At 38.0% G+C, this 25,271-nt stretch overlaps 1 protein-coding gene across 12 annotated transcripts; it reads right to left on the reverse strand.

The window, feature by feature from the left end:
* Positions 1 to 1,183: 1,183 nt before the first annotated feature.
* Positions 1,184 to 25,013, reverse strand: dido1 (death inducer-obliterator 1). 12 transcript variants are annotated; one of them, XM_079845036.1, is made up of 17 exons: positions 24,892 to 25,013; positions 21,416 to 21,459; positions 19,722 to 19,832; positions 18,479 to 19,388; positions 15,907 to 16,252; positions 14,401 to 14,619; positions 13,751 to 13,961; positions 10,503 to 11,070; positions 9,951 to 10,110; positions 9,714 to 9,821; positions 9,519 to 9,626; positions 9,072 to 9,228; positions 8,469 to 8,952; positions 6,994 to 7,141; positions 6,803 to 6,892; positions 6,494 to 6,689; positions 1,184 to 5,405 (listed from the first exon to the last, which is right to left on the reverse strand). In XM_079845036.1, exons 3-17 carry the CDS (start codon positions 19,801 to 19,803, stop codon positions 1,840 to 1,842), a joined length of 7,353 nt encoding a protein of 2,450 aa, XP_079701162.1. In that variant the 5' UTR covers positions 19,804 to 19,832; positions 21,416 to 21,459; positions 24,892 to 25,013; the 3' UTR covers positions 1,184 to 1,839. The 12 variants fall into 12 exon arrangements, with proteins under 12 accessions (XP_079701162.1, XP_079701171.1, XP_079701165.1 ...); XM_079845045.1 differs by having other exon boundaries at positions 9,705 to 9,821; XM_079845039.1 differs by having other exon boundaries at positions 9,471 to 9,626; positions 9,705 to 9,821.
* Between the last annotated feature and the right edge of the window lie 258 nt (positions 25,014 to 25,271).

Genomic DNA, 25,271 nt, shown 5'->3' on the forward strand with positions numbered 1-25,271 from the left:
AATGATAAATGTTTTTTGTTTTTTTAACATGATTACCAATTATTTATATTCACGATTTTATACAGTATGTGTACACCCTTTACATTTTTATTTAAATGTTGTAATTTAATTTTTAATTCAATTTGGAGCAGATTTGTAACGTGACAGTATTAAAGTTTCTTAAGGGTCAAGATCAAATTCTCTGCATCTCTTGCGCTGCATCAAGCCATCCCATAATATCTGTCATCACTTAAATTAATGCACGGCTCAGAGTAACTGTACAACATGTGTGTAAACCTCCAATAAAATTATAAAGTAATTATTCCATCACAAATAAATCGCTCAATCAAGTGGCTGTGTCTATATTATTATAAACAACATTATAATATTATATACATTCTCATATACATATAGCCTACAATATAACATTTTTATATTATTATTATTATTTAAAATTATTATTATTGCCCCTGGTTCAGTAATGAACTCGTGTAATAAAGTAGCAGTGGCTGGGACAGATTTTAAGTATCACCTCAAGATGCAATCTAATCCTGTTTACATGAAATAAGCCTGCTCATGAGCAGGTTTAAGCTTACGGACCTGTTACTATGACAGCAAGTCCAGGATGAGCTTCGAAGAACCAAACAATCCGAGATCATGTCAAATCGTCAACAATCAAATCCAGCTAACTGAGTTAGCGACGTACGAAGAACGGGCCCCAGCTCGCCCTGTTTCTTCGGTGGCACTTTTGTCAAAGGTCTTTGTACTTTTGGCGAAAAAGAAATGTGAGCTTCCATTTACCATAAATGTTGTGCGTTGATGAATGTTTATGTGAACAAAAGCCTAAATTCAGTCAGCCTACAAAGCAATCATGTCTCTTCAGAAAATATGGACTAAACCGTTAAATTCATGTAGATAAGTTTTAAGATCTCTTTATGAAGTTTTTTTTAAACATAAAAGTGGTAGTTGGACTTTAAATGTCATATATACATTGACCATATATACTGAAATCATTGTCCTATAAAAACAAAGAGTGTGGATCAGTTTTGGATGCAATTATAGTGAGAGGGATGAAGCAGAAGGGATGGAAGCAGTCTAATTTAGTGGCTTGCAGGAGGTAGAAAAATGACTGAAATGACGAACATCATCTTTATATAATGCTACTAAAATACACCAAATTTTTTCATTTTCAATTTTTATGGAAAATCCTGACAGTCTTGACAGTCCAACTAACACATTTTCAAAGAATTTAAATGTGCCCTGCTTGAAATACTCAGCAAGTTATTTTAATCCATACAATTGAACTACATAAAAGTTAACTTCAAAACTATTTAAACTTCTCAAAAACTTAATAAAACAAAAATATGTATTATAATCACAGAGAATTTATTGAACAAATGCAATGAACATTTGGAGTGCCTTCAGGTCAATCATTAACAATAGCTTTCAGACACATTCATGAAATGCTGGTTAAACTTTTACCATATAAAGACCTTTTGAAGACTTTTTTTCCCATTTAAACAATTTTGAAGCTATATGGCTTATGACTTCTCTATTTAGAAAAAAAAAAGTAGTTAAAAACATACCTGTATATACACAAACATACATATTTACATATCTTGTTTCTTTTTCTTATCTGTGAAGTTTTCCATACTTTTCTTTAAAATAGCAGCGCAGGGAGAGTGTATGTTGTGCTGACAAAATTGTCTGAAGATGTTATCAACAACAAGGACTTGTAAGTAAAAAGCATAAAATATTCAGCAAGGAAAGTACAAAAGGGACTTTCAAACGCAACATTCAAACCCATGCAAATTTAGAAAGAAAAAAATTGTTTCAGTCAACAGTCAAGATGAATGACCTTCATGATGGGTTTTCAGATTCTGTAGACTTTGCCCTTGAGTTGTCAGATCTTTCTTTTCTTTCATCTTTCTTTTCTTTGCTCCTGCTTCTGTCCCGTCGGTCCCTGTCTTTCTCCTTGCCTCTGTCTTTGTCCCGTTCTCTATCCCGATCTCTTCGGTCACGGTCTTTTCCACGTTCCCGATCACGACTCCTTGAGCGCTCTCTTCTCCTGTCCCTGCTGTCTCGTTCTCTGTCACGCTCTCTATCTCTGTCTCTGTTCTTTGCTCTGTCTCTGTCATGGTCTTTTCGTTCTTGATCTCGTTCTCTTCCGCGGTCTCGGTCTCGATCCCGGTCTCTCCTCTTGTCTCCATCTCCATCTCTGTATCGGTCAGACTCTCTGCGATCCCTCTCTCTACTGTGTTCTCTTTCCCTTTCCTTGCTGCGACCCCGCTCCCGCTCCCGCTCCCTATCTCTTTCCCTGCTCCGGTCTCTTTCACGATCCTTTTCTCTGCCTCGATCATGCTCGTGTTCCCTGTTCCAGCCCCATGATCGTCCACCATGTCCACCATCTCGGTCTCGGTCTCTCCTCCTATCCTCAGACACGTCACGCTGCCTCTCTTCAGACAATCTGGAGTCCCTGGCATCTCTGTCACGTGCACCATCAAATCTACTTGGACGGTTATGTGGCTCTGCACTGTCTCTGCTGGAACTGCTTCGCCTCCTCATTTCAGGGGAGTGACGTCTCCAGTGGTCATCACGGTGGGTGTCTGGGCTGTGTCCACCTATACGACCCGGTATTGGGATGGGACCTTCAGGTGGTGTTGGAAGCAGAGGTCCACGAACAGGTCTAACATCTCTAACATCACTTGGGCTATCATCTTTGTAGTTAAATCGTGCTGGCTGGCCAACAGCTTCCTTATCATAATGTCCTGGTGGTCCTCTCTGGCCAGCAAACTGCTGAACTGATGGTCCCCGGTGCCTTTCAAAGTCTTGAGATGATGGTCCCCGGTGCCTTTCAAAGTCTTGAGATCCCCGTGGTTCCTCAAATGATCCCCTGTGTTGAGGTGAACCACGGAATTGGTTTGGAGGTGGAAATCTCTGTCCTGACATTTCACCAGTAGGACCAGGAGGTCCTCTTCGTCCATCAAAGTGGTTTGGTGGTGGTCCCCTAAAAGGAGGCCCTTGTGAGGGCTTCTCTTTTCCCTGATGATAAGAGTTTCCACCATCTTCAAACTGCTCTCCAGGTCCTCTTGACATATTAGATGGAGGGCCATGATCCCCAATGTTATGAAGTAGAGGTGGGCCTCTTGGACCTGGGAAGTGGGATGGTGTTGGAGCTCTATTATCAAAGTGATTTGGAGGGGGACCGGTGAATGGTGGAGGTGGGCCCCTAGGTGCAGAGAAGCTAAAAGGGGGTGGAGGCCCATTAAACCTTTGTCCATCAAAGCTGGGAAGGGGTGGCCCAGGTAGTGGAGGGCCTGGATGTGGGCCCGGATGTGGGCCCCTTGGTCCAATATGCTGGGGGGGCATTGAATTCATAGAATTATCAAAGATCTGAGGAGGAGGACCTCTCTGACCCATTGGTTGGAATGGAGGTGGTACTCTTGGTGTAAAATTTGTAGGTGGTGGACCTCTTGGAGCAGCATCAAACTGAGAACTACTACCCCACTGATTCTGGAAAGGAGGATATGATCCATGTGGTGGATATTGAGAATGATCATTATCTCCAAGGGGAGGAGGTGGACCTTGCATTGGGGGAATCTGCATTGGTGGTCCTGACATTGGTGGAGGGATATGCATGGGTGGTGGAACAGTCATTAGTGGTGGGCCTTGCATGGGAGGTGGACCAAGAATAGGCGGAGGCCCAATTGGAGGAGGAAAAGACATTGGAGGTGGAATATTAGCAGGGTTTGTTGTTGGTATATGCTGTATATGGGAAGTGTGAGAATCCATATAAGAGGAGTTGTCTTGGATGATATCTTGTGGCACTCCTGAGTGTACAGATGTAGATAAAGTACTGATTGTTGAAATGTTATAATATGTGGTTGCAGTGGTCTCAATAGGCTGCCCAATGGAAGAAACTTTGTCAGCTTTTAAAATAGACTTTCCAATGGATGAATCAGCTTTTAAAATGCTGGCAGAATTAGGCCAAACCTCCTCAAAACTTTTAATCTCAGATTCAATGGGATCTTCCTTAGTTTTGGGTTCCTCTTCAGGTTCTTTTTCCATGTAGCTTTCCACTAACTCTGGGTCAATCTTTTCCCCTAGTAACGGAATAGAAACTTCTGTACTCTCTATATCAAGAAAAGGCACCAATTCACTCTTGCTTCCTTCCTCCCTCTCACCTTTCTCCTCAGACTTGGATGCTTCTAGGTGCAGTATGGCAGGCGGCACCGAATCCAAGGTGGCAGGAACTGGCAATAGGGGAATATCTGCGGTTGCAGAAGGTTCCTCTACTGATATATCTTCAGTAGAGTCCAGCTGTGCAGTTGTGTCTGCGGATGTGCAAATTTGTGTTTGTGATGTCTCTATTGCTGTAGCTTCTTGTGGAGATGGTTTATCTGTAGTAGCCGGAGATTCCTCCTCTGTCTCTGTGGAATCAGAAGTCTGTCTTCTACTTGCAGATGCATGTCTAGGGTCTCTACTCTGCCTTGGGTCTCTTCTCTGGTTAATAACTGGAGCAGCTGAACTCTTTGCCACCATCTCTTCAACCTTTTTACCAAGCTGCAACAATTGACTGTTAGCTAACAGAGATGCAACAGGCTGAGAAATCAAAGTCTCTGGCATTTGCTGATGAACTGCTTCCTCGTGCTTCTGTTCTTCAATTTGTTTGTCGTCAACCACTTTTTGATGCTCAGTTAATTTTTTAGCACCTGGATCAACTCCAGCGTCATTAAAAAGAGAGTCATCCTCAGGGTCATAAGCAACATCATCCATAATAGAGGTGACCACTGTTTGCTTAATGGCAGCAGATACTTTTGTTGTATTATGGGTATTTTCTGTACCATAGCCAACAGCTGGGTCATATTCTTCTTCAGGATCATATGGTCTATCGTCCTGTACTTCTACCTCTCTACCCTTGGTTACTGCAAACTGCTGGATAATTGGATCTAGCAAGGGCACAGAGACATCTACAGCACTTTGATCTGAAGGTGATAATGAGACATCAGAATCTTGCTTCTTCTTACCAAAAAGTGTTTTCAGGATAGTCTGAAGTGGAGTGGCTGAAGATGGTGCTGAGACATTGGAGGATGGAGAATTACTGCCTGTGGTAGTGCTGATACCAGGTGCTTTGACAGAGGAGAGTAAGGAAAACACAGAAGAGACAGAACTTGAAGACTCAGAGCCACTGATGGGTGGAGGAGTGCCTGGGGGAGTTGTGCTTATGGTGTCCAGACTAGATCGAAGAACTTTGTCCGGTTTTATTTCAGCTTTACTAACAGTGGATGGTTTTGGAAGGCCTGTCTCATCATCTCTTAGAGTTTTAGAACGTTTCTCCTCATTCTCTAGAGGGGCTCCAGGACGCTTCTTGTCCTTCTGGCAAATCAACAACCCCAGGAGGAGATTGGGACGAGCTGGTTCAAGACCTGCAAAAAATTATATGAAACATTATTTCACAAAAAAGTTCTATAAAGATCTGTAAGGAGCTTTAGGATATAACACTTATATAACAACGTTTACGTAGATGTTAATATGTGAGAAATACATATTAAGAGAGCTTGTTCCACATAATACAAAATACTACAAACTGGTAACATGAACTGTTAAAACTTGCATATACAAAACGTATTTTAATGTTAGTTTTATTTATTTATTTACCAACCAAATTATCCATGTGCTATATTAAATTAGTAATTACCACAAAAGCTTTGTTTATTTAGAATAAATATTTCCTTACACACCATAAAAGCTCCTGATTATATAAAATGTATAGATAAAACAGCATTTCATTAACAACACTGCTCATGTTTATTCCTATTCCTTGGCAAACTTGACAATTCTAATCATGTAAATGATGCAATTTGTCTCAGGATAAGTAACTTGCTGGCGAACATCACTAAGTCATAATCACTCCTTGGGCAGGTCAGATGACTTCCTTGTTTTCCTTACAAGACAGGATGTTGTCCAGAATATAACTTACCACGGTTGCCATTATATTACAGCTCGTCCAACAGCAGACAACATAAATGGCAGCACTTTCATTTTGATGTGTAATTTTTAGTGAGGTGACATAAGTTATATATTAGGTAGTCACTTTGAGCAACTCCATTATTAAACACTTGTTCTTACAATGAAATATGAACCTGAAAAAAGGCTAAGACACAAATATCTAGGACATCAAACTTTGATTTATGATATATTTTATTAGAAAGTCGTAAAATACATGACATCTTGCAGACAAAATTAAGAACACACAAAAATAAGCACACAAACAACTTTGTCTGGATGAAACTCTTTGTATGAGTTACATATTGCAGCACGTTTGATATGGCCATGGTTTGTTTTCCATTTTGTAAATTGTGGAACAAGCTTCCCATTTACTGTCTAAAGAGTTAAAATATAGACAGACTGCTTACCTCATGTTAACATTAAAAACAGTTTTTTATTAAAAGTCTGGGAAAGACACTAAGATGATTCTTTAAAGAGATTTTATAATATCCTAGTACACGCTTACCTGGTCCATCAAATGGCAGAAGCTTTGCAGGAAGTGGGTCTTTTGAGCTCAGAGGGATGAGGTAAAGGTCTTTAATGCGCTTGTTGCTGTTTGCCACTACTCCAAACCGCTTACGGCTACTGAAATAAGAAAACAGAGAGACATACGCCACCTCCTCCTCTTCAGTTGCTGGATGGAAACGAATGAGGCTCAGTTCCTGTAAAAAGAAAAGACATATATAAAAAAAAAAAAATCAGAAATAAATAAAAATTCACTGGAGTTCTGAATTTGATTCTAATGCATCTAAAAATTATTTTTTTCTTTTCATACTTTTGACAGCGAAGTCTTTAACTTTCCCACATAATCCCAAACAGTATGTGGGGATATTCTCCCGCCAATATGAATGGTGTCAGGCAAGTCCTGCAAATAAAATATAAACAGTTGTTAAAATGAATCAATAACTCAACTTTAACCCCACAACCTAATATGAAAACCTTTAAGAAAATCTTTGGAAAACAAACCTCCTTAATATGATCAAATGATCCTGAAACCATATAGGCTTTTGTGACAAACTTGGCAACGGAGTGCATGTTTATGAATCCTTTCCACATCATCTCTTGTCCAGACAAGAACAAAGCGGTTTCACCCTCAGGAGTGGGCTCTGGTGCACTGAAGAAAATACAACAAATTTGCTACTGGTAACAAAATGGTAAAATGGTAACAGTGTGACCAGAAAGAAAAGCACTTTACACTAAATATATACAGTCATGGTCAAACGTTTACATACACCTTGCATTTAACTATTTTGACAAAATAAAATGGGATCATACAAAATCCATGTTATTTAGTAATCCAGGTCCTGCAAATTCTTTGGTTTTCCAGTGTCTTTTGCATATTTGACCTCTTTACAGCAGTGACCATATGATTTTGAGATCTATCTTTTCACAGGACAACTGAGGGACTCATTCGCAACTTTTAGAAACTACTATGATTAAAAGGTGCAAACACTGACTGATGCTCCAGAAGGAAACACGATGCATTAGGAGCTGGGTGAATGAAAAACTTTAAATGTGAGGATCAAGGTAAATTGTACTTAATTTAACTTTTCGGGTAAGTATCTTCTGTTGCTTCCGAAGGGCAGTACTAAATGATAAAATAGAATCTTTAAACAAAATAAGAAAAATTTACATTTTCATCCTGTAATTTTTTGCAGCTAAATGAGGATAAAACAGAGGTTTTAATTCTAGGTTGTCCTGCAAAATCCTCCCCTGCTCTGGAAGCCCAGTTAGGTCCACTTTCAACAAATGTACACAAACAAATCAAATCATTTGACTCTCCTAACATGTGAAGTCCGCTCCTTCATTGGACATTTTTAAATCTACTCTTAAATCGTATTTTTATTCTTTAGCGTTTGAAAACCTGTAACTATTTTTTTGTGTAGATTTGCTTTGTACTCTGTACAGCACTTTAGATCAATCCATATTGTGTTTAAATGTGCTTTTTAAATGTTGTTGTTGTTCAAAAGTTTGTTCTTAATGCATTGTGCTTCCTTCTGGATCATCAGTGAATGTTTGCACCTTTTGTAATAGTTGCGTATGAGTCCCTCAGTTATCCCTCATTGAATCCGAAGCAAAAAAAACAAAGAATTTGCAAGACCTGGAGGATTTTTCTAAAAAACATTGGGCAGTTTAACTACTCAGAACAAACATCACAAATCAAAAAACAGCCATGGATCCTCTAACGACACACAGTATAAAGAACCAAGTGTATGTAAACTTTTGAACGGGGTCATTTTTATAAATTCAACTTTAATTTTGTCTTGTGGACTATATGAAAACCTCTTTTATGTCAAATATCTAATTCAAGACTTCTAAATAAAAAACAACATGAATTTTGTATGATCCCTCTTGTTTTGCTAAAATAATTAACATTTTGCAGTTTCTGCAAGGTGCATGTAAACTGTAGACCACGCCTGTATGCAAGTTCAATGTTGCACCTGATAGTACTGGATCCATAATTGCGCAGATCTTGTGAAGTGGCTGGTTTTGGCATCACAGGTCTGGCTAGAGATGCTGGGGCAGGAGGGGGCATAGGCAAAGGAACTTTTGCTTCTACAACCGCAGGTTCAACAGAGATTGGAATATTTGCTGGCATAGCAGGAATATCAGGAACTATGTGAGGCACAGATGAGCGGTGACCTGCCGTACGAGGATCCCTTCGAGTTATTGTAACTGAAGAAACTGCTGGTACAGCAGTGGCTGGGGGCTGAACCACAGGAAATACACTGCTTGAATCCTCCATGACAGATGTAGAATCAGGCAAAGGCATTTCAAGTCCAGAAAGAGAGGAAACTTGAGGGAGATCAGCAGGGGATTTGGATGGTCGTGGCTCTGGTTTAGACTTAAACGATGGCTCTGGCTTTTTAGGAGCAGACATTTTGTTTTTTTTAGATGGTGGTTCATCATCTGCAGACTTCTGGCCTGAAAAATTAGCAACAAGTAATTTAACTATTAGCTGTATATACAACCTGTAATAGCCACTTTACAAGAAGTCTTAAGGGTATGTGACTTTTTTTTTTATTGTAGTGATATAGTCCCACCTGTACAGATCTTGCAGTTCAGGTCAAAGAGATGAGCCCTGTGCTCTGCTGTAGTGTCTTTCAGCATACTACTGAAGATATCTGGCATTGAGCTGCCTTTACCAGTAGAGACCGGCGCTTGTTGTGTAGAAGTAGGCCGTATGTCCTCTTGGGATTCCTGCACAAAACAAGGACACAGAACGAAAGGGTCAATAAATAATACTATACTTTAGGATACAGTTCTCATCCATTTATTCATACATGTTTATATTCACCCATGTGAAAGAAAAGACTAAATAAGATAAGGTAAGCAGGTAAGAGAACAAATGATGCATTCAGCAAGACGCTTTAGGAAAATGAGAGCGGGAAAGGTGTGTGGAAGAACAGACAGAACAGGAAAGCAAGAAAGCCAGCACTTACAGCAGCAGAAGCCAAGTGGGGAGATTGGGAAGTGGCAGGCATACATACATCTCCATCAGACATAGGAGGAGGAGCTTCCTCCATGTCTACATCTGGGGGAGCACCTTCCTGTCTGGATCCACTTTTGAGCTGAGATCTCCCGCTTATATCCAGACTCTTTTGGAATAAGTACATAAGTTTAAGCAGAGTATAAAAATAGCATATGTTTTCCAAACAAATTCTAACTTGTTTTACCTCAGAGACCTCAGATTTTCTCCAGTCTGACATTTCCTTGGAAAGCAGTTCTTCTGGACTCAGTCTCACCAGCCTGAAAGGACTGATCTCGCCACCAACCACACGATAGAACAGGCCCTGCCACACAGCCAAGTAAAATAATACAACTCTTAGCATTGTTACATCTCACAAAGCTACTAAAATGCATAGGTATATTAAAATAGATAATTAATTGTCTCAATTAAACACAAAAAAACATTGACTAACCTTGTTTTTGGGGTCCTTCAGGTTAAACATAAGGGACCTGTACTTGTTCTTGTATTTGTTATCAGTGTTCAAATAAAGGTTAAACATCTCTTTCTCAATGCTGACGGCCAACTTTCCCACTTCACTCTCAGACATGGAGAGATCATCACTGTCACTGACTCTGTGGCACAAAATATATAATTTGATATCAAATATTTAAATCACACTATTTAGGAGAACATTTAAAACGCAAACAATGAAACTATTCATTATCAAAAAAGTACACTTTTTTGTTCACAATGTACACAATTTAAATAATGAGCAAGTACATCAGGAATACAGCTTTCAAATGTTTTGTCTCATCCCGAATCACTATGGTACACCTATAATAAGTGTTTATATTCAGATTATTTTAGACCGAACGGGATAACAACCCCTGAGAAGTAACCCAGTTCTGTGTGACCCGTTATATATAAAAGTAACCCAGTACCGTGTGACCGTTGCAGATTCTATGAGCATGAGATAGAAATGATCAACCAAAAGTAAAAGTTATACCTCTGAATCATCTCTCACCTTTTATACAGGATATCAGTCAGAGATCGTCTGATGTTGGATCTCATCTGGTTGTTGGGAGGTGGCTGTGGAGGAGCAGCAGGGGCAGCAGGCAGGGTTGGTTTAGGCAATGGGTGTTGGGTGGATGACACTGGTAAAGGTGGGATTCTAGTGCTAGGAGAGGGAGCAGGCTCTGCTGACTCCTTTTGCCCTGCCTGTGGCTGTTTTTTGGGGATAGTAAAGGTGCTCTTGCCAACACGAAGAGCTCCAGAGGCATGGTGGCGAGATCCGGGGGGGCCCGAAGGAGATAAGACCGGAATCGGTGGTGGAGGAGGTCCCGGCTTTTTCAATTTGCCCTGTGGTATGGGCTGTTTTCTTAACTCTCTGCCACTGCTCAAAGGTGCTGCATTTGTTTTGCCTTTGGGAAAAGAAGAGGTGGCAGCAGTTGCCTTTGTCCCCTTGGAGCCAGGAGACTTTCTTCCACCTTTGGGAGCAACATTTGGAGCAGGGGGTTTCTTGTCAGCGATTGCCGTCTCCTTCTCTGGTTTGACTTCTTCATTGGCTTCCTTTTCTTTGTCTTTTTGGGGAGCTGCTGGACAACAAAAAGAATAAAAGGATTCATGAACACAAATGGCAAAATTACTCCAAATAGCTCTTCATTTGGCAAAAAAATACATCTAGAGTGAAATGCTCAATTGTAGTGCCTTGCCTTGAAACTGTAATAACTTTCTCAGGTTACTGAATATGAAGACCACCATTACCCAGCTCAAGAATTGGATTAAAGACAAACAAGAAAATGTTGAACATGTAAGCTTTATTTTAGAAAATATTTTACAATCATCATTAAGCCATTTTAAGGCCTTTGCCTGGCTCACAGACCAGTTTGTATACAATTACTTATATTCTTTAAACAATTTATTAATCATATCAATCAGTGACTAGGTAGGATAAATAAATGTCCCAACTAAATGGAGCACACAGCAGCTATTATTTGGCAAGTAAATTGACATTTAATTTCTCTTTCTTTTAATATGTTAAATTTGAAGTAAAATATGAAAGGTTCATACCAAGAGCCAAATTAAGATTCACTGCTGCCTTTTTAATTTTCGGCCATTATATAACCTATATATTTTCAAATATATGACTTAATATGCTGAAAGTACTGTCAATGTGCAACAACATAGCACATTGAGTATATAAAGTATAAAAAGGAAATCCTTATGCAATAATTCTAGGAAATATTACATATGGCCTGGTTTCACAGACAGGATTTGGATTAAGATTAGGCCTTAGTTTAATAAGGACATTTGAATAGCTTTTATAAACGTGCCTTAGGGGAAGAAAAAACTTTACTGGTGTACATCTTGAGACAAAACAATGGCACTGACATATTTTAAGATATGTCAGTGCAAGTTGCTTTCAGTTAAAACAGCTCAAAACATGCATTTTAGTCTGAGACTAAATTAAGTCTTGTCTGTGGTATAAAGGCTTAATATTTTACCAGCTACACAGATAAAAAAAAAAAAAAACATGTCAGTATTAGAGTATATAATCAGTGTACAATAACTAAACCATAGTAGACCTCAGCACAATTGTATTGCAGAAATACATCCTTATAGAGCACTTTCAAGTGAAGTAACACAATGTACCACAGAACATCAGAGTGATCCCATTCATGTTATTCCTATCAGACAAATTTCTCCATATCTTGAACAACACAAAGCAGAAGTCAAACAATCTAAGGCAACTTTAGGCCACATTCAAAAGACTAGAACCCATTTTTAAAAGCTGCTGGGACCAACACACAAAAATGATTGGCATTAATTTTGATTTTCCAATTCATAATTTGCTTTTTGCATATGGTATACTGCAAAACTAGTTCTTTCCAGTAATCAATCATTCCTACTACTGCAGAAAACCAAATTCATCTCTGCATCAAATCAACTGCTTTCAACAAGTACACTAACCTATCAGTATATAATTTGTTCATGTTTAAATATGAAATAAGACAAGAGTATCAGCAGAGTTTTAAATTCTGTGTATATGTATAAACGTAGCTTGATATTTCCGTGTGCTGCAATTATGAGGCATGTGAATTCTGTCGTTGTCTGCTGTGGGGTGATATGGTGTCCTCAGCTGTTCTTCATTATGGTTCCTCATTACATCAGCTTACTACCTGGGCTCTTGGGTTTTTCTGAAACGCCACAGTTCTTCTTTCAGGCCGGCTCCAAGGACTGTAGGCTTCTTAATGCAAAACACGTTGTGACATAGCGGATGGTTGTCAAAAGCCAAAAGCAGGCAGAGGCCATGCCATCCCATGTTGTCATCCAATAAACAGACTTCTCTCACAATTGAAGCACAGGGGCAGCAGAGTATTATCCGCAATTTCACTTTATTTTGAATGCCACTTTGTCCACTCAAGATTTATAAATGCAGTGCATGCAAGTCAATGGAATATCAATTTAAAGGCTGTTAGTTAAAAAGTTACACGTTTTCATTAATATGTAACAGGACTGTAGTCAAATGTCCATGTGATCAGAGATGTTCTATTCTTAGTCGGGGAGGAGGGCAGGAGAAAGAGACACCAAAACCTACCTGATCAGGTGTGCGGTCAGTACAGCTTTTCGGATGAAGTTATTGCCCCGATGACGGCAGAGATTGGAGATAAATGGCAATGGTATTCCACACATTGAGAAATTCAAAATCACATGCACATACATTGTAGATGTTGGTCAGAAAGCTTTACAAAAGCATATCAAGGCAAGGCACTACAGTCTGGGCTCAGATCCCTAGGATCTACACTTTTAGATCACTTAGTGCAGGAGTAAGTTAGATTAAAAAGATCAAGTACTTATATATAGACTGCAAAATGCAGTCTTTATGCGTCTTAGATCATAAATACTTGCCATTTTTATCTTATTTTAAACTTACCTGTTCTGGATCTCTGAATGACCTGATACAGGTATTTTCCAAATATTAGCATCTTGCAGTGTTACATAAAAAACACTGACAAAATATTTAAGATGTAGCACAGAGTCCAGCTTAAATCCATAATCATAGCTGTGCTATCATTTTCTGGTGCCAATATCCTTTAAAAGGCACGTAATTTCAATCTCAGTCCAATTTACACCAGAAAAAAAAGCTATTTTTAGATCTTTGAATCCCCTAGGCTGCAACAATTTCAATCAGTTGTTCTTGACAGTTCAACACCCCCATCATTGGTTGAGACAGGTCAATAAAATGTGGAAAACCCTCAGAGAGATACATACACGCTTTGTTTAACACAGATGCTGATATGGGTGTAGTCTTTTCTGGCGTTACTGCAATGTAATTATGGTCACTGGACCAGGATGACATGGCCGGAGGTGGCGGATGCTCCTCTGCATGCTTGTCTTCGTCGTCCTCATCTTCCTCAGTCCCAGATTCTGACTCCTCCTCCTCGCCTTGGTTAGATGACCTCCTTTCCGGTCCAGAAATCCTCTATAGACAAGAACAGAAAGCATTGTTACCCATTTAAAATAAACAATACATTAACTAAACACTCAATAAAAGACAAAAGAAAAAACATCGCTATTTGACACTACTAAAAGTGCAACATTTAAATTTAAATCTTTACATTTAAACTAAAGCAACATATATTGAAAATAGACTTCAGTGTTAAATTGAGGGAATTTTTTTTTTTTTCCAATTCTAGATTTCAATGACCTAGATTTCAATGCATTATAGAAAAGGAGTAGATACAATACCTGATTTATTGTGCACCTGAATTAGCAACTACGGGATTAACAACTTTTGCAATTACACCTAAATACCAATGCAAGTGTATCCTCATTATAGCCATAACCCATTTGTACAAATTTCCTACAATTAAAAACTTAAAATGAATATTGCATGACTATTATTAGGTTCCTATTAATACCTTCTGTGGTGATTTATTTGTTGTCTTTTTCTGCGCTTTAGGCTTGCCCCTCTCTTTCTGTTTGGAGTCTTTTCCATCCGTGGTGATGGTCTTCATGGCGGCAGCGGCATGTCTGAGTATGCAGTCGTTCCCACAGTAGACGGAGTCAGGGAGGGCATCTCTCTCACAGCCAGGGCCGATGCATTTTGGGAGGGAAGATCCCTCAACTGCATTCACCTGCTAAAGACTCAGGGATGTCAAACCTCTGTGGACACTACATTACGGCAGCAGATGTACACCGTATGTAGCTTGTAGGTTTTTATAATAGCAAACTAAACAGTAGTACTTTTCCACTATCAGTTTTAAAAATAGCAATAAATTGCTTACATGACCATTTCAAGTGCCATCTAGTTAAAACGCTTACTGATTTTAAATTACTCAATTTTGTGTACAAGTGTCAACATTCTGTGTCCTGACTGATCAAATGACTCAAAGATGATTGTGGCTAATATTAAGGTAATCCATGGCATTAGAAATAAATGGTCAAGTCATTATATTACAGAATACCGTCTCAAAGGAACAACATCTGTTGTATACTGCACATTTTGGCAACTCTTCTGGGTATTCTACAGATAATATATATTGCAGCAATAGTAATAGCAGAATGCTAACACGCTAATCCAAACAAAGTCACAGACTGACTGGTTCTACTGTGCAGACAAAATTATTTTGAAGTGTTTTTGGAACACACAAACACACGATTCAAACAAAAACAATAGAATTTTTCAATTCTTGTCAATAGATATGTTAAAAGAGCAAGTATTATGATCAGACCCCTTAGAACCAATTATTAGACTTTTTATAGTATTAGCATGTTGATTTCAAAACGTATTTTAAGTATGCATTTTTACATACGTTATTGTTATGGAGGCAATCTCTTCATCATTAAACTCATCCCAAAAAAAATATATCATAATTAGAGGCCTTTAGTAGGTGAAATTCTATTGATTTGATATTTCAGTTGGCCTTTACATTATTACCTTTATATTAGCAGGAAAGGTATTCAGTTGAGAGAAACACTCAATAAATGACATGAAACCAAATAAAAACATTATTTTTCATGCTTTGCAATGACACTAAAAAACGTGGTTCTCAGATGTTGTCTGTGCCCTCCAATTTCCTTTTGATGTTTTCCCGACATTAGTTAATTTTAGTGGCCAAACCTGGTAATATATTGTACAATGAAACATTGAAAGATCCAGATATGACAGCTTTAAAATTAGCTACATAAATGAATTGTATGAATTATCTGAATCAGATATTGTTGTAATTTACATTAAATTAAAGTAAAAAATGTCATGTTCTTTTTAAAAATGTCACTGCCAATAAATCCTGAGGAAAAACTGCATTGTGCATTGATAACTGTATCCAGAACCAACAGGATTATTTCTTCAAACCCATGAAATCACATGTTAAAAAAAGAAAAAAAGTGCAGTATTCAAACTCATGTTTCATACGGAGACATACCGGCTGGAAAATCTTTATTTTCTTTTTCCCACTAGGATTGGTAGCCTTCTCGATCCTGCCCTTGATACCCAGGTCATCAGAAGCTTTCTCCTCTGTGGTGGTTGCAGAAGTGCTAGATAGTGTAGTGAGGCCGGTCTCAGTTTTACGAATGCCAGCTACTGGCCGTTTGCCATTCTCTGCAGCTGCGGTGGATGAACCAGCCTTGGAAATCTGTCCCTTCTGTGTGTAGCAATTTGGACAGACATAGTCCTCTCCATTTCTCTCCATCAGTCGGCCACGTGCCTCAGAGATGCCAACGCAGTCGCCATGAAACCACTCCTCGCAGCGATCGCAGCAGATCATGAACCTATGCACAAGGATTTAAACAATGACCAAACACTCAATGATCATACAATCTACAACAGACATAAAACCTCTGCTTACAAAAACGGAAAGCAAGCAAAGGACAATCTCTGCTTCAAACATAAACGCATGGCACTTTTTTGCATCTTGCCTGATAGATGAAATCCTAAGCACACAAACTAAAACTCAGTTATAACTAAATGCACTGGGTGGCGCTGTGGAGCTTGTTAAGTTGATTGTATTTCATTCACAGTCGTCGTCTGCCTCCAGGAACAGCGAGGTTTGGAATTACTTTGATCAAAATTATTTTACTAAAGTAAATGACCTTAAAAAAAGAAATTATTTTGGATCAAATGGATCCACATGTCTTGTGGAAACATTGTCGGGTGAATGAGTTATTAGAAATATCACCTCAATGAAATCCAAACACCAGTCGAATGAGGAAAGACAGCTGTGGATCAATGCATTCACAACTGCAGGTAAGCGCAGCTGTACCCGCGAGTGAGCCGAGATAACTTGATAAAGATATAAGATTAAGATATCTGATAGCAAAATGATCGAGACACATGCTTCCTTTAAGTTTCGTCGAGGGAGACAGGTTTAAGAATAGAAAACTCAAAGCACTGTTATTGTTATCAGATTGAGGAGCCAACTTTCACACAAGCATGTAGACATTTTTTTCTCTTAACATGAACATGTAAATGAATATAAACACAATAACCATATGCCGCCTTGAGTTTATATGCATGTTCTGTACAAAAACTGCCATCGTCTGCTTTATTAGCATCTTTTTCCATTCACTCTGCATCGGCTTAAATGTTTCTGTACTACATATTTTTTGTTTACACACGTTTTTAACTTAAAGAAAATCTCAAGATATAATGCAATCATGTTGCGTATATTTGCTAATCATAAGCTTGTTCAGAAATAGTGAAAAAAAAAGTAACAATTAAATATTTTTAGTTTTTCCAGTTAAATGTATAAATAAACAAATATTCATTTTTTAAATGAGCCCAATTATTCAAATACAATATTTTTTGTATACAAATACAAAATGCCCATCCTTATTGGAAATGTCTGTATACTGGAATGCAACAAACTATGTGCCTCACTCATAGATCAAACTATATCTACTGTGTGTCATTGTGTCAAATTCATACACATTATGGATAATGCCAGTTACTAATGTTTTAGTTTTAAGATGTACATGATACCAATAACTTGAGCAAGACCTAATAATTTTAGCATGCAAAACCCTTATTAGCACTCATTATATTGATTCCTTCTAGGACACAAGTCAAAACTATTTAGGCCTTTTAAGAAACGTATGATTTAGTTTAAAATACTCGAGGCGATACACATGTACAATCTTACAGGGTATAAGTACTAGGGATGCGCCAATCTGATACTCAGTATCAGCTCCGATACCACCATTATTTGCCGGATCGGGTATCGATCAGACAGGACCGATCCAAATCTAATACTGTTATTGTTAAGCCCCGGTGCCCCACAAAAGGCACAACATTTTTTTAAAGCATCATCAACTCTTTGCGCACCATATTAAGTGTTCTGAAGCCATTCCATAGTTTAATGTGAGTTACAAATATTTAAGTCATTAAATTCAAGTTCACATGAATGGTTTTGTCCTCTGCAGCTGTCAGTCATTCTCCATTTAGCTCTCCAACTGTGTTTCGCTTTTGGTATTTAGTAGATTGTTTAACACAAAAGAGTGATTATCAGTTCCAACACACTGAGGTATAGAAATTCTACACTGAATTTTTTAACGGTATCGGCCAATACTCAGAAATTTTGGTATCGGTTCTGAAAAAAAAATTGTATCCGTGCATCCCTAATAAGAACACAGTTTTGTTCCTTTTTGCTCTCAATCTTCTGTATATACATGTATATGTGTGTGTATGCAAATGATAGTAATTGAAGTTTATTTCATTACTACCATTTATTAGTCACTTTATAATATGTATAATATTTATAACTTGTATATGTATAAAATATCCATTATATTTTATAAATTAAACTAAAATAAAATATATAATTGTATTTAAACAAATATATATATATATATTTTTACATTTAATAAAAATAATCCTGTTTCTTATTCCCCCCCCCCTGCTAAATCTACATGCATCAGTTGTAATTTAACTCTCTCAATAGCCAGCAAAAAAAGATATCGGCTACCAACATCTCATGCACCTGCATCAAAGACACATACCTTTTGTTGTGTTTCTGCCTGCAGATGCAGTAAAGTGCATTAGGGTCATAACCATCACTGTCGCACTCACTGGACGACGACTCCTCATCATCGTCGTCGTCATCATCATCGTCGTCGTCATCATCATCCTCTTTCTTCTCTTTGCGGAGCTTCACTCCTACTTTAGGTTTAGTGTTTCTTATAGAATCTTTACTGGCTGCTCTGGTAGGACGTCTATTTATGGACTCATTTAATAAATTCTCTTTGCTCTCATTATCCACCTCTACATCTTCCTCTTCTTTCGTTACATCCATCGGTTGTTCCATGTTTGCTTCCACATCCTTTTCATCTTCAGCACTGACCGCAGTCTCAACGTGTTCTTGGGTCTCTTTCGGTACTTCGTTTCCAGTCTCCTCTTCGTTTTCAGAGCTGCCGTCATCACTCACCGAGCCTCCGCCTGCTTTAGGCTTCACTGCCCTCCTCGTCCTTCCCCGGCCCCTTTTCCTTTTCTCTGGTGAGGCCGCTTTTTGTTCCTCTGCTTTGGCTTCCGCGTTTCCGTCAAAGCTGGCCTCGGATGCAGTCTCAGCATCGGTTGGGGTCTGGGATGGGGGATCCCCTCCCTCAAGTCGTGAGGGACAACTTCTCCTGCCCGTTCCTCTTCCTCGCTTCACAGTGACCAGAAACTCTTCCAATTTGTCCGTGCGCTTTGCCTGCCTGCCGCTACGACGCACTGGGGCGCCTTTGCCCTCTGGGGTCTCAGCTGCCATTTCTCCAGGGATTTCCCTCTTAGCAATGGTGGTCCGACGAAAGCCCCAAGTCTTCTTAAACTCACGTGAGGGCTTTGTGGATTTGTCAGGGTCCTCTACTTTATCTTCACTAACATCACCTTGGTCTTTTTGATCTTTGACTTCGTCCAAGATCGATGTTGGTTCTGCGTGTGAAAAGTAGCAAAATTAGTCAACAATAAATGTTTAAATGCTAGAGATATGCAATTTGGATCACAAAACTGTGATGAGGCCTTCAAGCTGATATATTAATCAAAATTCAGGTGCAATTTCAGCAAAAACATGTTAATTGATATGGTGATATTCCACATATAAATTCCACATATATCTTGCCATTTAATATTTCCAGTGCATATATCTTAAATCTCTTAAAGTGATTACATCCTGTTTCAGTAATTTCCCAATTTGAAACCCTGATTTGAGTCAATCCCACGGCTCTCTAGTACAGGAGTGCATGTGGTGGAGTGGGCCGTGGGTACCTTGTGAGCTGGTATCCACGAAATCCTGGCTGGGCTCAGGCTCAGGGGCTTGAGCCAGCTCAGGGCTCACACTCTCCTCCATAGAGAGACACTATTTTTCAAACAGAATATCTATAATTAAGAAAGAACAAAGATTTAATGGAGAGCACAACTCCCAAATAGTACTACAAATTCCTAAGCGAATAGGAATGTGGCTTCCTAGTAGAAGGTGCCAGTGAGTATTTCCTTTGGATGTGTCATGAATGCATTTATTTAGTAAATTGTGCCGATCAGGCCTATAAAAGGATTTAACATGCTTAAGATGTTTAAAAGGGCTCCATCCCTGATCTATTGCATTTAGAGTGGTGTCAAATCAAAATACAGCATATACAAATTTAAGGACGAGTAAACTATTCTCTAAACAAAACTATGACACTAATGGAAACTATTCATCTTATTCATACACTGCACACTGGGCTCCTCAAAACTATTACATGAAACTAATAATTCAAACTAACTATCTAAATATAATAAATAAAACATCAAGGACATCTTTGAGTTCAAACTGTATAATTCAGAGAATCATGCCCCTTGAATCTTATTACACAAAACACCGGTAAAATAAAGTACATAGAGTACACAACTTTATTAATAATACTAATAATATTAACCCATTCCACATGTAAATTCCAAATTCAACTCACAGCATTGTCAAAATACAGTAGAAACTAGAGTTTTTTTTTAAATAAATGAATACTTTTATTCAGCAAGGACACAAAAAAAGCAGCTTTGCCATCACAAGAATAAATTACATTTTAAATTATACTAAAATAAAAAATAAAATGTAATTTCACAATATTGAAATATATTTTATTAATCTGTTTTGCTATAAAAGCAGCTTCGTTGAACATAAGCCTTTTCAAGTCTACACACACACACACACACACACACACACACACACACGACAAGACTTAGAATTAAATACCATACCAGTTTAATACTAGTAGAAATATTCCATAATTATTATTTTTATTCTTTAAGCAGGATGAATTAAAACATATCTACTTAATTTATAGACAAAGATTTCATCATAAAAAGCTGAAAAACTTGAACCATTTTGAGTTTGAGTTCTGCCAAAGACTAAATACTAATCAATACACTGACTCTTCAAGTAGACATACACAGACATTCATATAACAAGTTTGTATTACCACTGAACAATTGCTGTTGCATTAAGACCTTTTAAAGTTTCATACAACAGTGTTATACATGTATTACATTGGGTATTATTATAGTAGTCTAATTACAATGCACTTTTGAATTCCATAATTGATGCATTTAATTGATCATTCAGTTTAATTCATTTTACACTTTTCACACACTAGGAATTAATTTCATATTACTATGATTATTTTGAATTTCACACTGAAGATCATTTTAATGGCAAGAGCTGCATTAACAACTACTAATAAAGGCTGTATAGCCTACATGTTTAACAATGCAATCTAGAGAAACCCAGACCTGCTGTAAGAAGACACCTGCTTGCTCTAACATGCATTTGGAAATGGAGGTAAAGTGTTTTAAGTCATATTCATAAGGATCAAGTTTCCAGGACACAATTACTGTCAACCATTCTCACTACAATAAACAGTAAGAGTGTGACTTCAGTTGTCAAAAACCTTGAATCTCATACTAACAGTAGTGAAATGCTGTACCTGTTTGCTATGATGACTGGAACTCTTCTATTTAAGATACTGACCTAAAAACAAAATGAAATAGTTAATTTGAAATGAAAACTTAAGCTCTCATGTTAAGGTGGTTACCTTAATGTGCTAAGTTGTCCTATTCAGTCAGTTAAATCCATCAAGATTAACAAGAAAAAAAAGAATAAGCACCAACCATGTACCAAAATTGTTACACAAGATCAACTGAACAAAGATATGCATTGTTTATGTCACAATGTTGTTAAAAGACATTGGATAGATGGATGAGAGACATAAATTTGGAAATTAGTATGTCTATTATTTTTTTTTTAAAAACCCTACAGTTAATATACATTTGCAAAAATAACCAGTTTACCTGAATACTATAAGCAAATGGATCTTCTAAACGTAATTAAATATGCCATATATTTGAATACTTCTTACTAGCTCAAACCACCAAAAATATTCATCAACCACTGCAATATAACCGACTTACGGTTGAATCCAGTCCTACTGAACACTTTAAAACATTTATAATGCATTTTTAATTAAAGAGGTCATGAACTGGCTTTTTTATACTGTTGTCTGAGGTCAACCTATGACATTTGCGTGGTTTTTACATTCAAAAACATAATTGAATAAGTAATAGGCTATTTTCTGCCCTGGTTTTGAGCCTCTCTCATCGAACGCTCGTTTTTATGGGCGTGCTGCACTGAAGACTTGGAAGTAAACGCCCACTGCTACGATTGGATAAGCTTTGCATATTATAATGAGCTTGCGCTACCCCCGTGAATACAAAGTGAGGAACTGTTTTGAGAGCGTGTGGGAAAACGCCAACCGGAATGATTCGCCCATAGGGCTCGCAAAATGTCTATCAAACAAACAATGATTTATCAAGTCAAGAGAGCGAACAACGCACATCAAGAAAGGAATGTTATTTCACTATTTAAGATAGCCGGTGATACTTTTTGGTAGCCCATCTGGAAAACACAAAGCCCAGAGATGTTGGGCTTTGCAAGTCCTGGCCCAAACAAGTCAGAGTCTGATCACGAATCGCAGCACAATGAACCAACAACACATCAAATAAAGGATTCTCCAGCCTGTGACAGCGTGCTAAGTTATGTTCAGTTAGACACGTACACATAATCAATAGATATCAAGCAATCTGTAACAATGCAATACAGTCACATAAAAAAAAACATTTTTTATTCACATAAGTGTGTTATTCATTCATTCATTCATGTTATCTCATCCTGTCTGCAAATCCAGTCTCTTCTGGGGTTTTTGTTGTTGTTTTTTTTACAAACGAATCCGTGGTGAAATGAAGGAACAAACACGCAAAGTCTTTCCCACATGAGCGGATATTCATTAAAAATAAAGTTAATCCATGCATTCATAATATTGGAATCCGAATTAAGCTTATGCAGCATGTTTATTGCTTGGAAGTTCGATCCGGTTTAGCTCCACGTAGGCCTTGGCACATTCTGAGATTGAGCGTTTGCTGGGCCTGGTGTCAATAAAAGCTTTTCTTTGACTAACAAGGAAGTTTTCAGCTCTGAAACGTACAGGATATTCTTATATCACAATTAACTTTTATATATCAATGCTGAATGAAAAGTTGATTTCTCAATTCATGACCCCTTTAACTTTACTCATATTAGTCATGTTCAATTAATGATGCAATGAACACTTACGTGTTTACAAACAAGTGCATGCTCATAGTATTATCATCCCTCTTACACACATTTAACGTTAGGGAAACATAAGGAAGGCACATAATGTGAGATTTCAAACACGTCATGTATCAACCTTAAATATAATGAGTACGGAGTATACTAATATAAAATATAACATAAGAATGAAACAAAAGGCTTTTTTAAAAAAGAAAAGAAAAATATAACGTTAATTGCTAACGTTACATCACAAACGTGCTCAAGGCCTAGTCATTAAAAGAGCATGAGATCCTAAAATCACCCTTGTCCGCTGTAATTTATGGTAATACAATCCACTTATGGAGTGATATATTTATGAATATATCATTCCTGTATACTACATTAGTCATTTTAAACTAAATAAATAAAAAATACATCGGCGTGCTCGCTCTGGAATGGCCGCCCACAGCAACACACGTAAGTTATACGCCAACAAAACTGACACGAGCAACCCAGCACAGCTTTAACCCCTACCTGCTGTATATACAGTCACGCGTAATAAATACATTTGACAATGAGATAAAACAACGACTTCCAGGAATAAATATTGAGATTTGTTACTTGCCCGTTAGCTTTAGCTAATCGCTAGCGCACGACCTCCATTTCACTGTCTCTAACACAAGAGACCCCTTTAACCTGATACTTTGTTCCTTAGACTTATACATAACAGTCTATGTATATATGGCGTTGAATATAACACTGCAATTATGATTTGGACGGCATGTAGTAACTTACTGGTGCTAAATCTAACTAATTTCTGCGAGTCGGTTCTTTCGAACAGTCCGTTTTTCGTCATCTACTAATGACGCCATCACGTGGTTCCTACGTCCCCATTCAAATACAACATTACGTACGAATATATGGCTGTTTATCACGTTATTGATAAGTCTTTTTATTGTAAGTGTATATTATTTAGCATGCCCCAGTGTCGCGGCCGATTCAAAATGGCTACTTTCATGAACCGAGTTAAAAAGGATTCGTTAACAAATTGCATGTGAGCACTGGTGGGTTTCGGTCACGGAGAGCAGCCACGTGAGAAGCAGTTATCGTCTACACGCAATTTTTCATGATTTAAATGTCAAAATAATTTAGAGAGAGTTCATAATCGTGCAGAAAATGTTGAAGACTAAATATTTAAACAATTGAAAAGTATATAAAAATCACATATCCATATCTGCACGGGCTAGTTTTCCATGCCTCCCATGCGTGCAGAAAAATACACTCAGTCATAAACAAAAATACTTAACAATGCAATAAATTAGACGTAAAGAGCACAAACAATGTGCACCCCGTTTAGTGTAAAGCAGAGGACCGCACACACCCACTTTGTCGACACAGTAACGTTACACATTCAAAACTTCATTGCATAACATTTCGCAGTAAACATCACATTTTTAAAAAACGACGTAAATAATGCAATAGGATACACAGCAATCTGTAAATATTTTAGAGAATGGCGTCCAGTCAAAATCTTGATAAAAACATGATTTCCGTACATAAGACAGACATGCGTTTAAACTCACGTACCAAAAGCTATTTTTTTTAATAAAAAACACAACTGTTTACTCGTCTGTCCCGGGTTGTTTTTACTCCACCTGGAATAATCTTATCTTGTCGTATCAGATAAATACGGAGGCTCGTGGCGCCATTACTGGAGCGCGAGTTTCACTGATGTAAATCTGACAAACTGCGTCTGCACCTCTACCTTTATTAAGCACGAATAAACAGAAAAATAGCATGCACTAGTGTTCATTACAACTGGAACTGCATACTTACTTGTTAACATTAATGTCGTTCGGCGTACAGTCAATGCAACGGTGTGACCTCCATTTTCTTGTTGATGATGGCGGCGAATTTTTTGCATGTAGTGCTCCAGTCCAGATAGCATGAGACGAAGCACATTCGAAGTTGAAGGATGTAGGACAGCGACACAGTGTCGTGGAGGTGTAAATGCATCATCCACAGATATCTGTCAGGCAGAAGTGCGCCCTCTAGTTTGCAGAATCAGAATTCACCAAGTACCCCAGAGTGCAGTATGGACGATGGGGCGACCTCAATGTTTATTGGATTCTGATTAAGATGAGCTTATTGGTGTAGAGAAGTATGACGCCATGGGCAGCCTTGGAATGCGGAAGTAGAGAATATATATAAACACA

The sequence above is a fragment of the Gobio gobio genome (genome assembly GCF_949357685.1).
Source record: "Gobio gobio genome assembly, chromosome: 19".
In the NCBI taxonomy this organism is placed as follows: domain Eukaryota; kingdom Metazoa; phylum Chordata; class Actinopteri; order Cypriniformes; family Gobionidae; genus Gobio; species Gobio gobio.

Excerpts from the sequence above, each read along its gene's own strand:
- dido1 (XM_079845034.1), bottom strand. The coding sequence starts at position 19,803 with ATGGAGGAGAGTGTGAGCCCTGAGCTGGCTCAAGCCCCTGAGCCTGAG. Across the intron at positions 14,620-15,906 it reads AAATAAAGATTTTCCAGCCG|CAGGTGAATGCAGTTGAGGG; the intron begins GTATGTCTCCGT and ends CTGAGTCTTTAG. Across the intron at positions 11,074-13,750 it reads ATCTGTGTTAAACAAAGCGT|CAGCTCCCCAAAAAGACAAA; the intron begins GTATGTATCTCT and ends TTTGTTGTCCAG.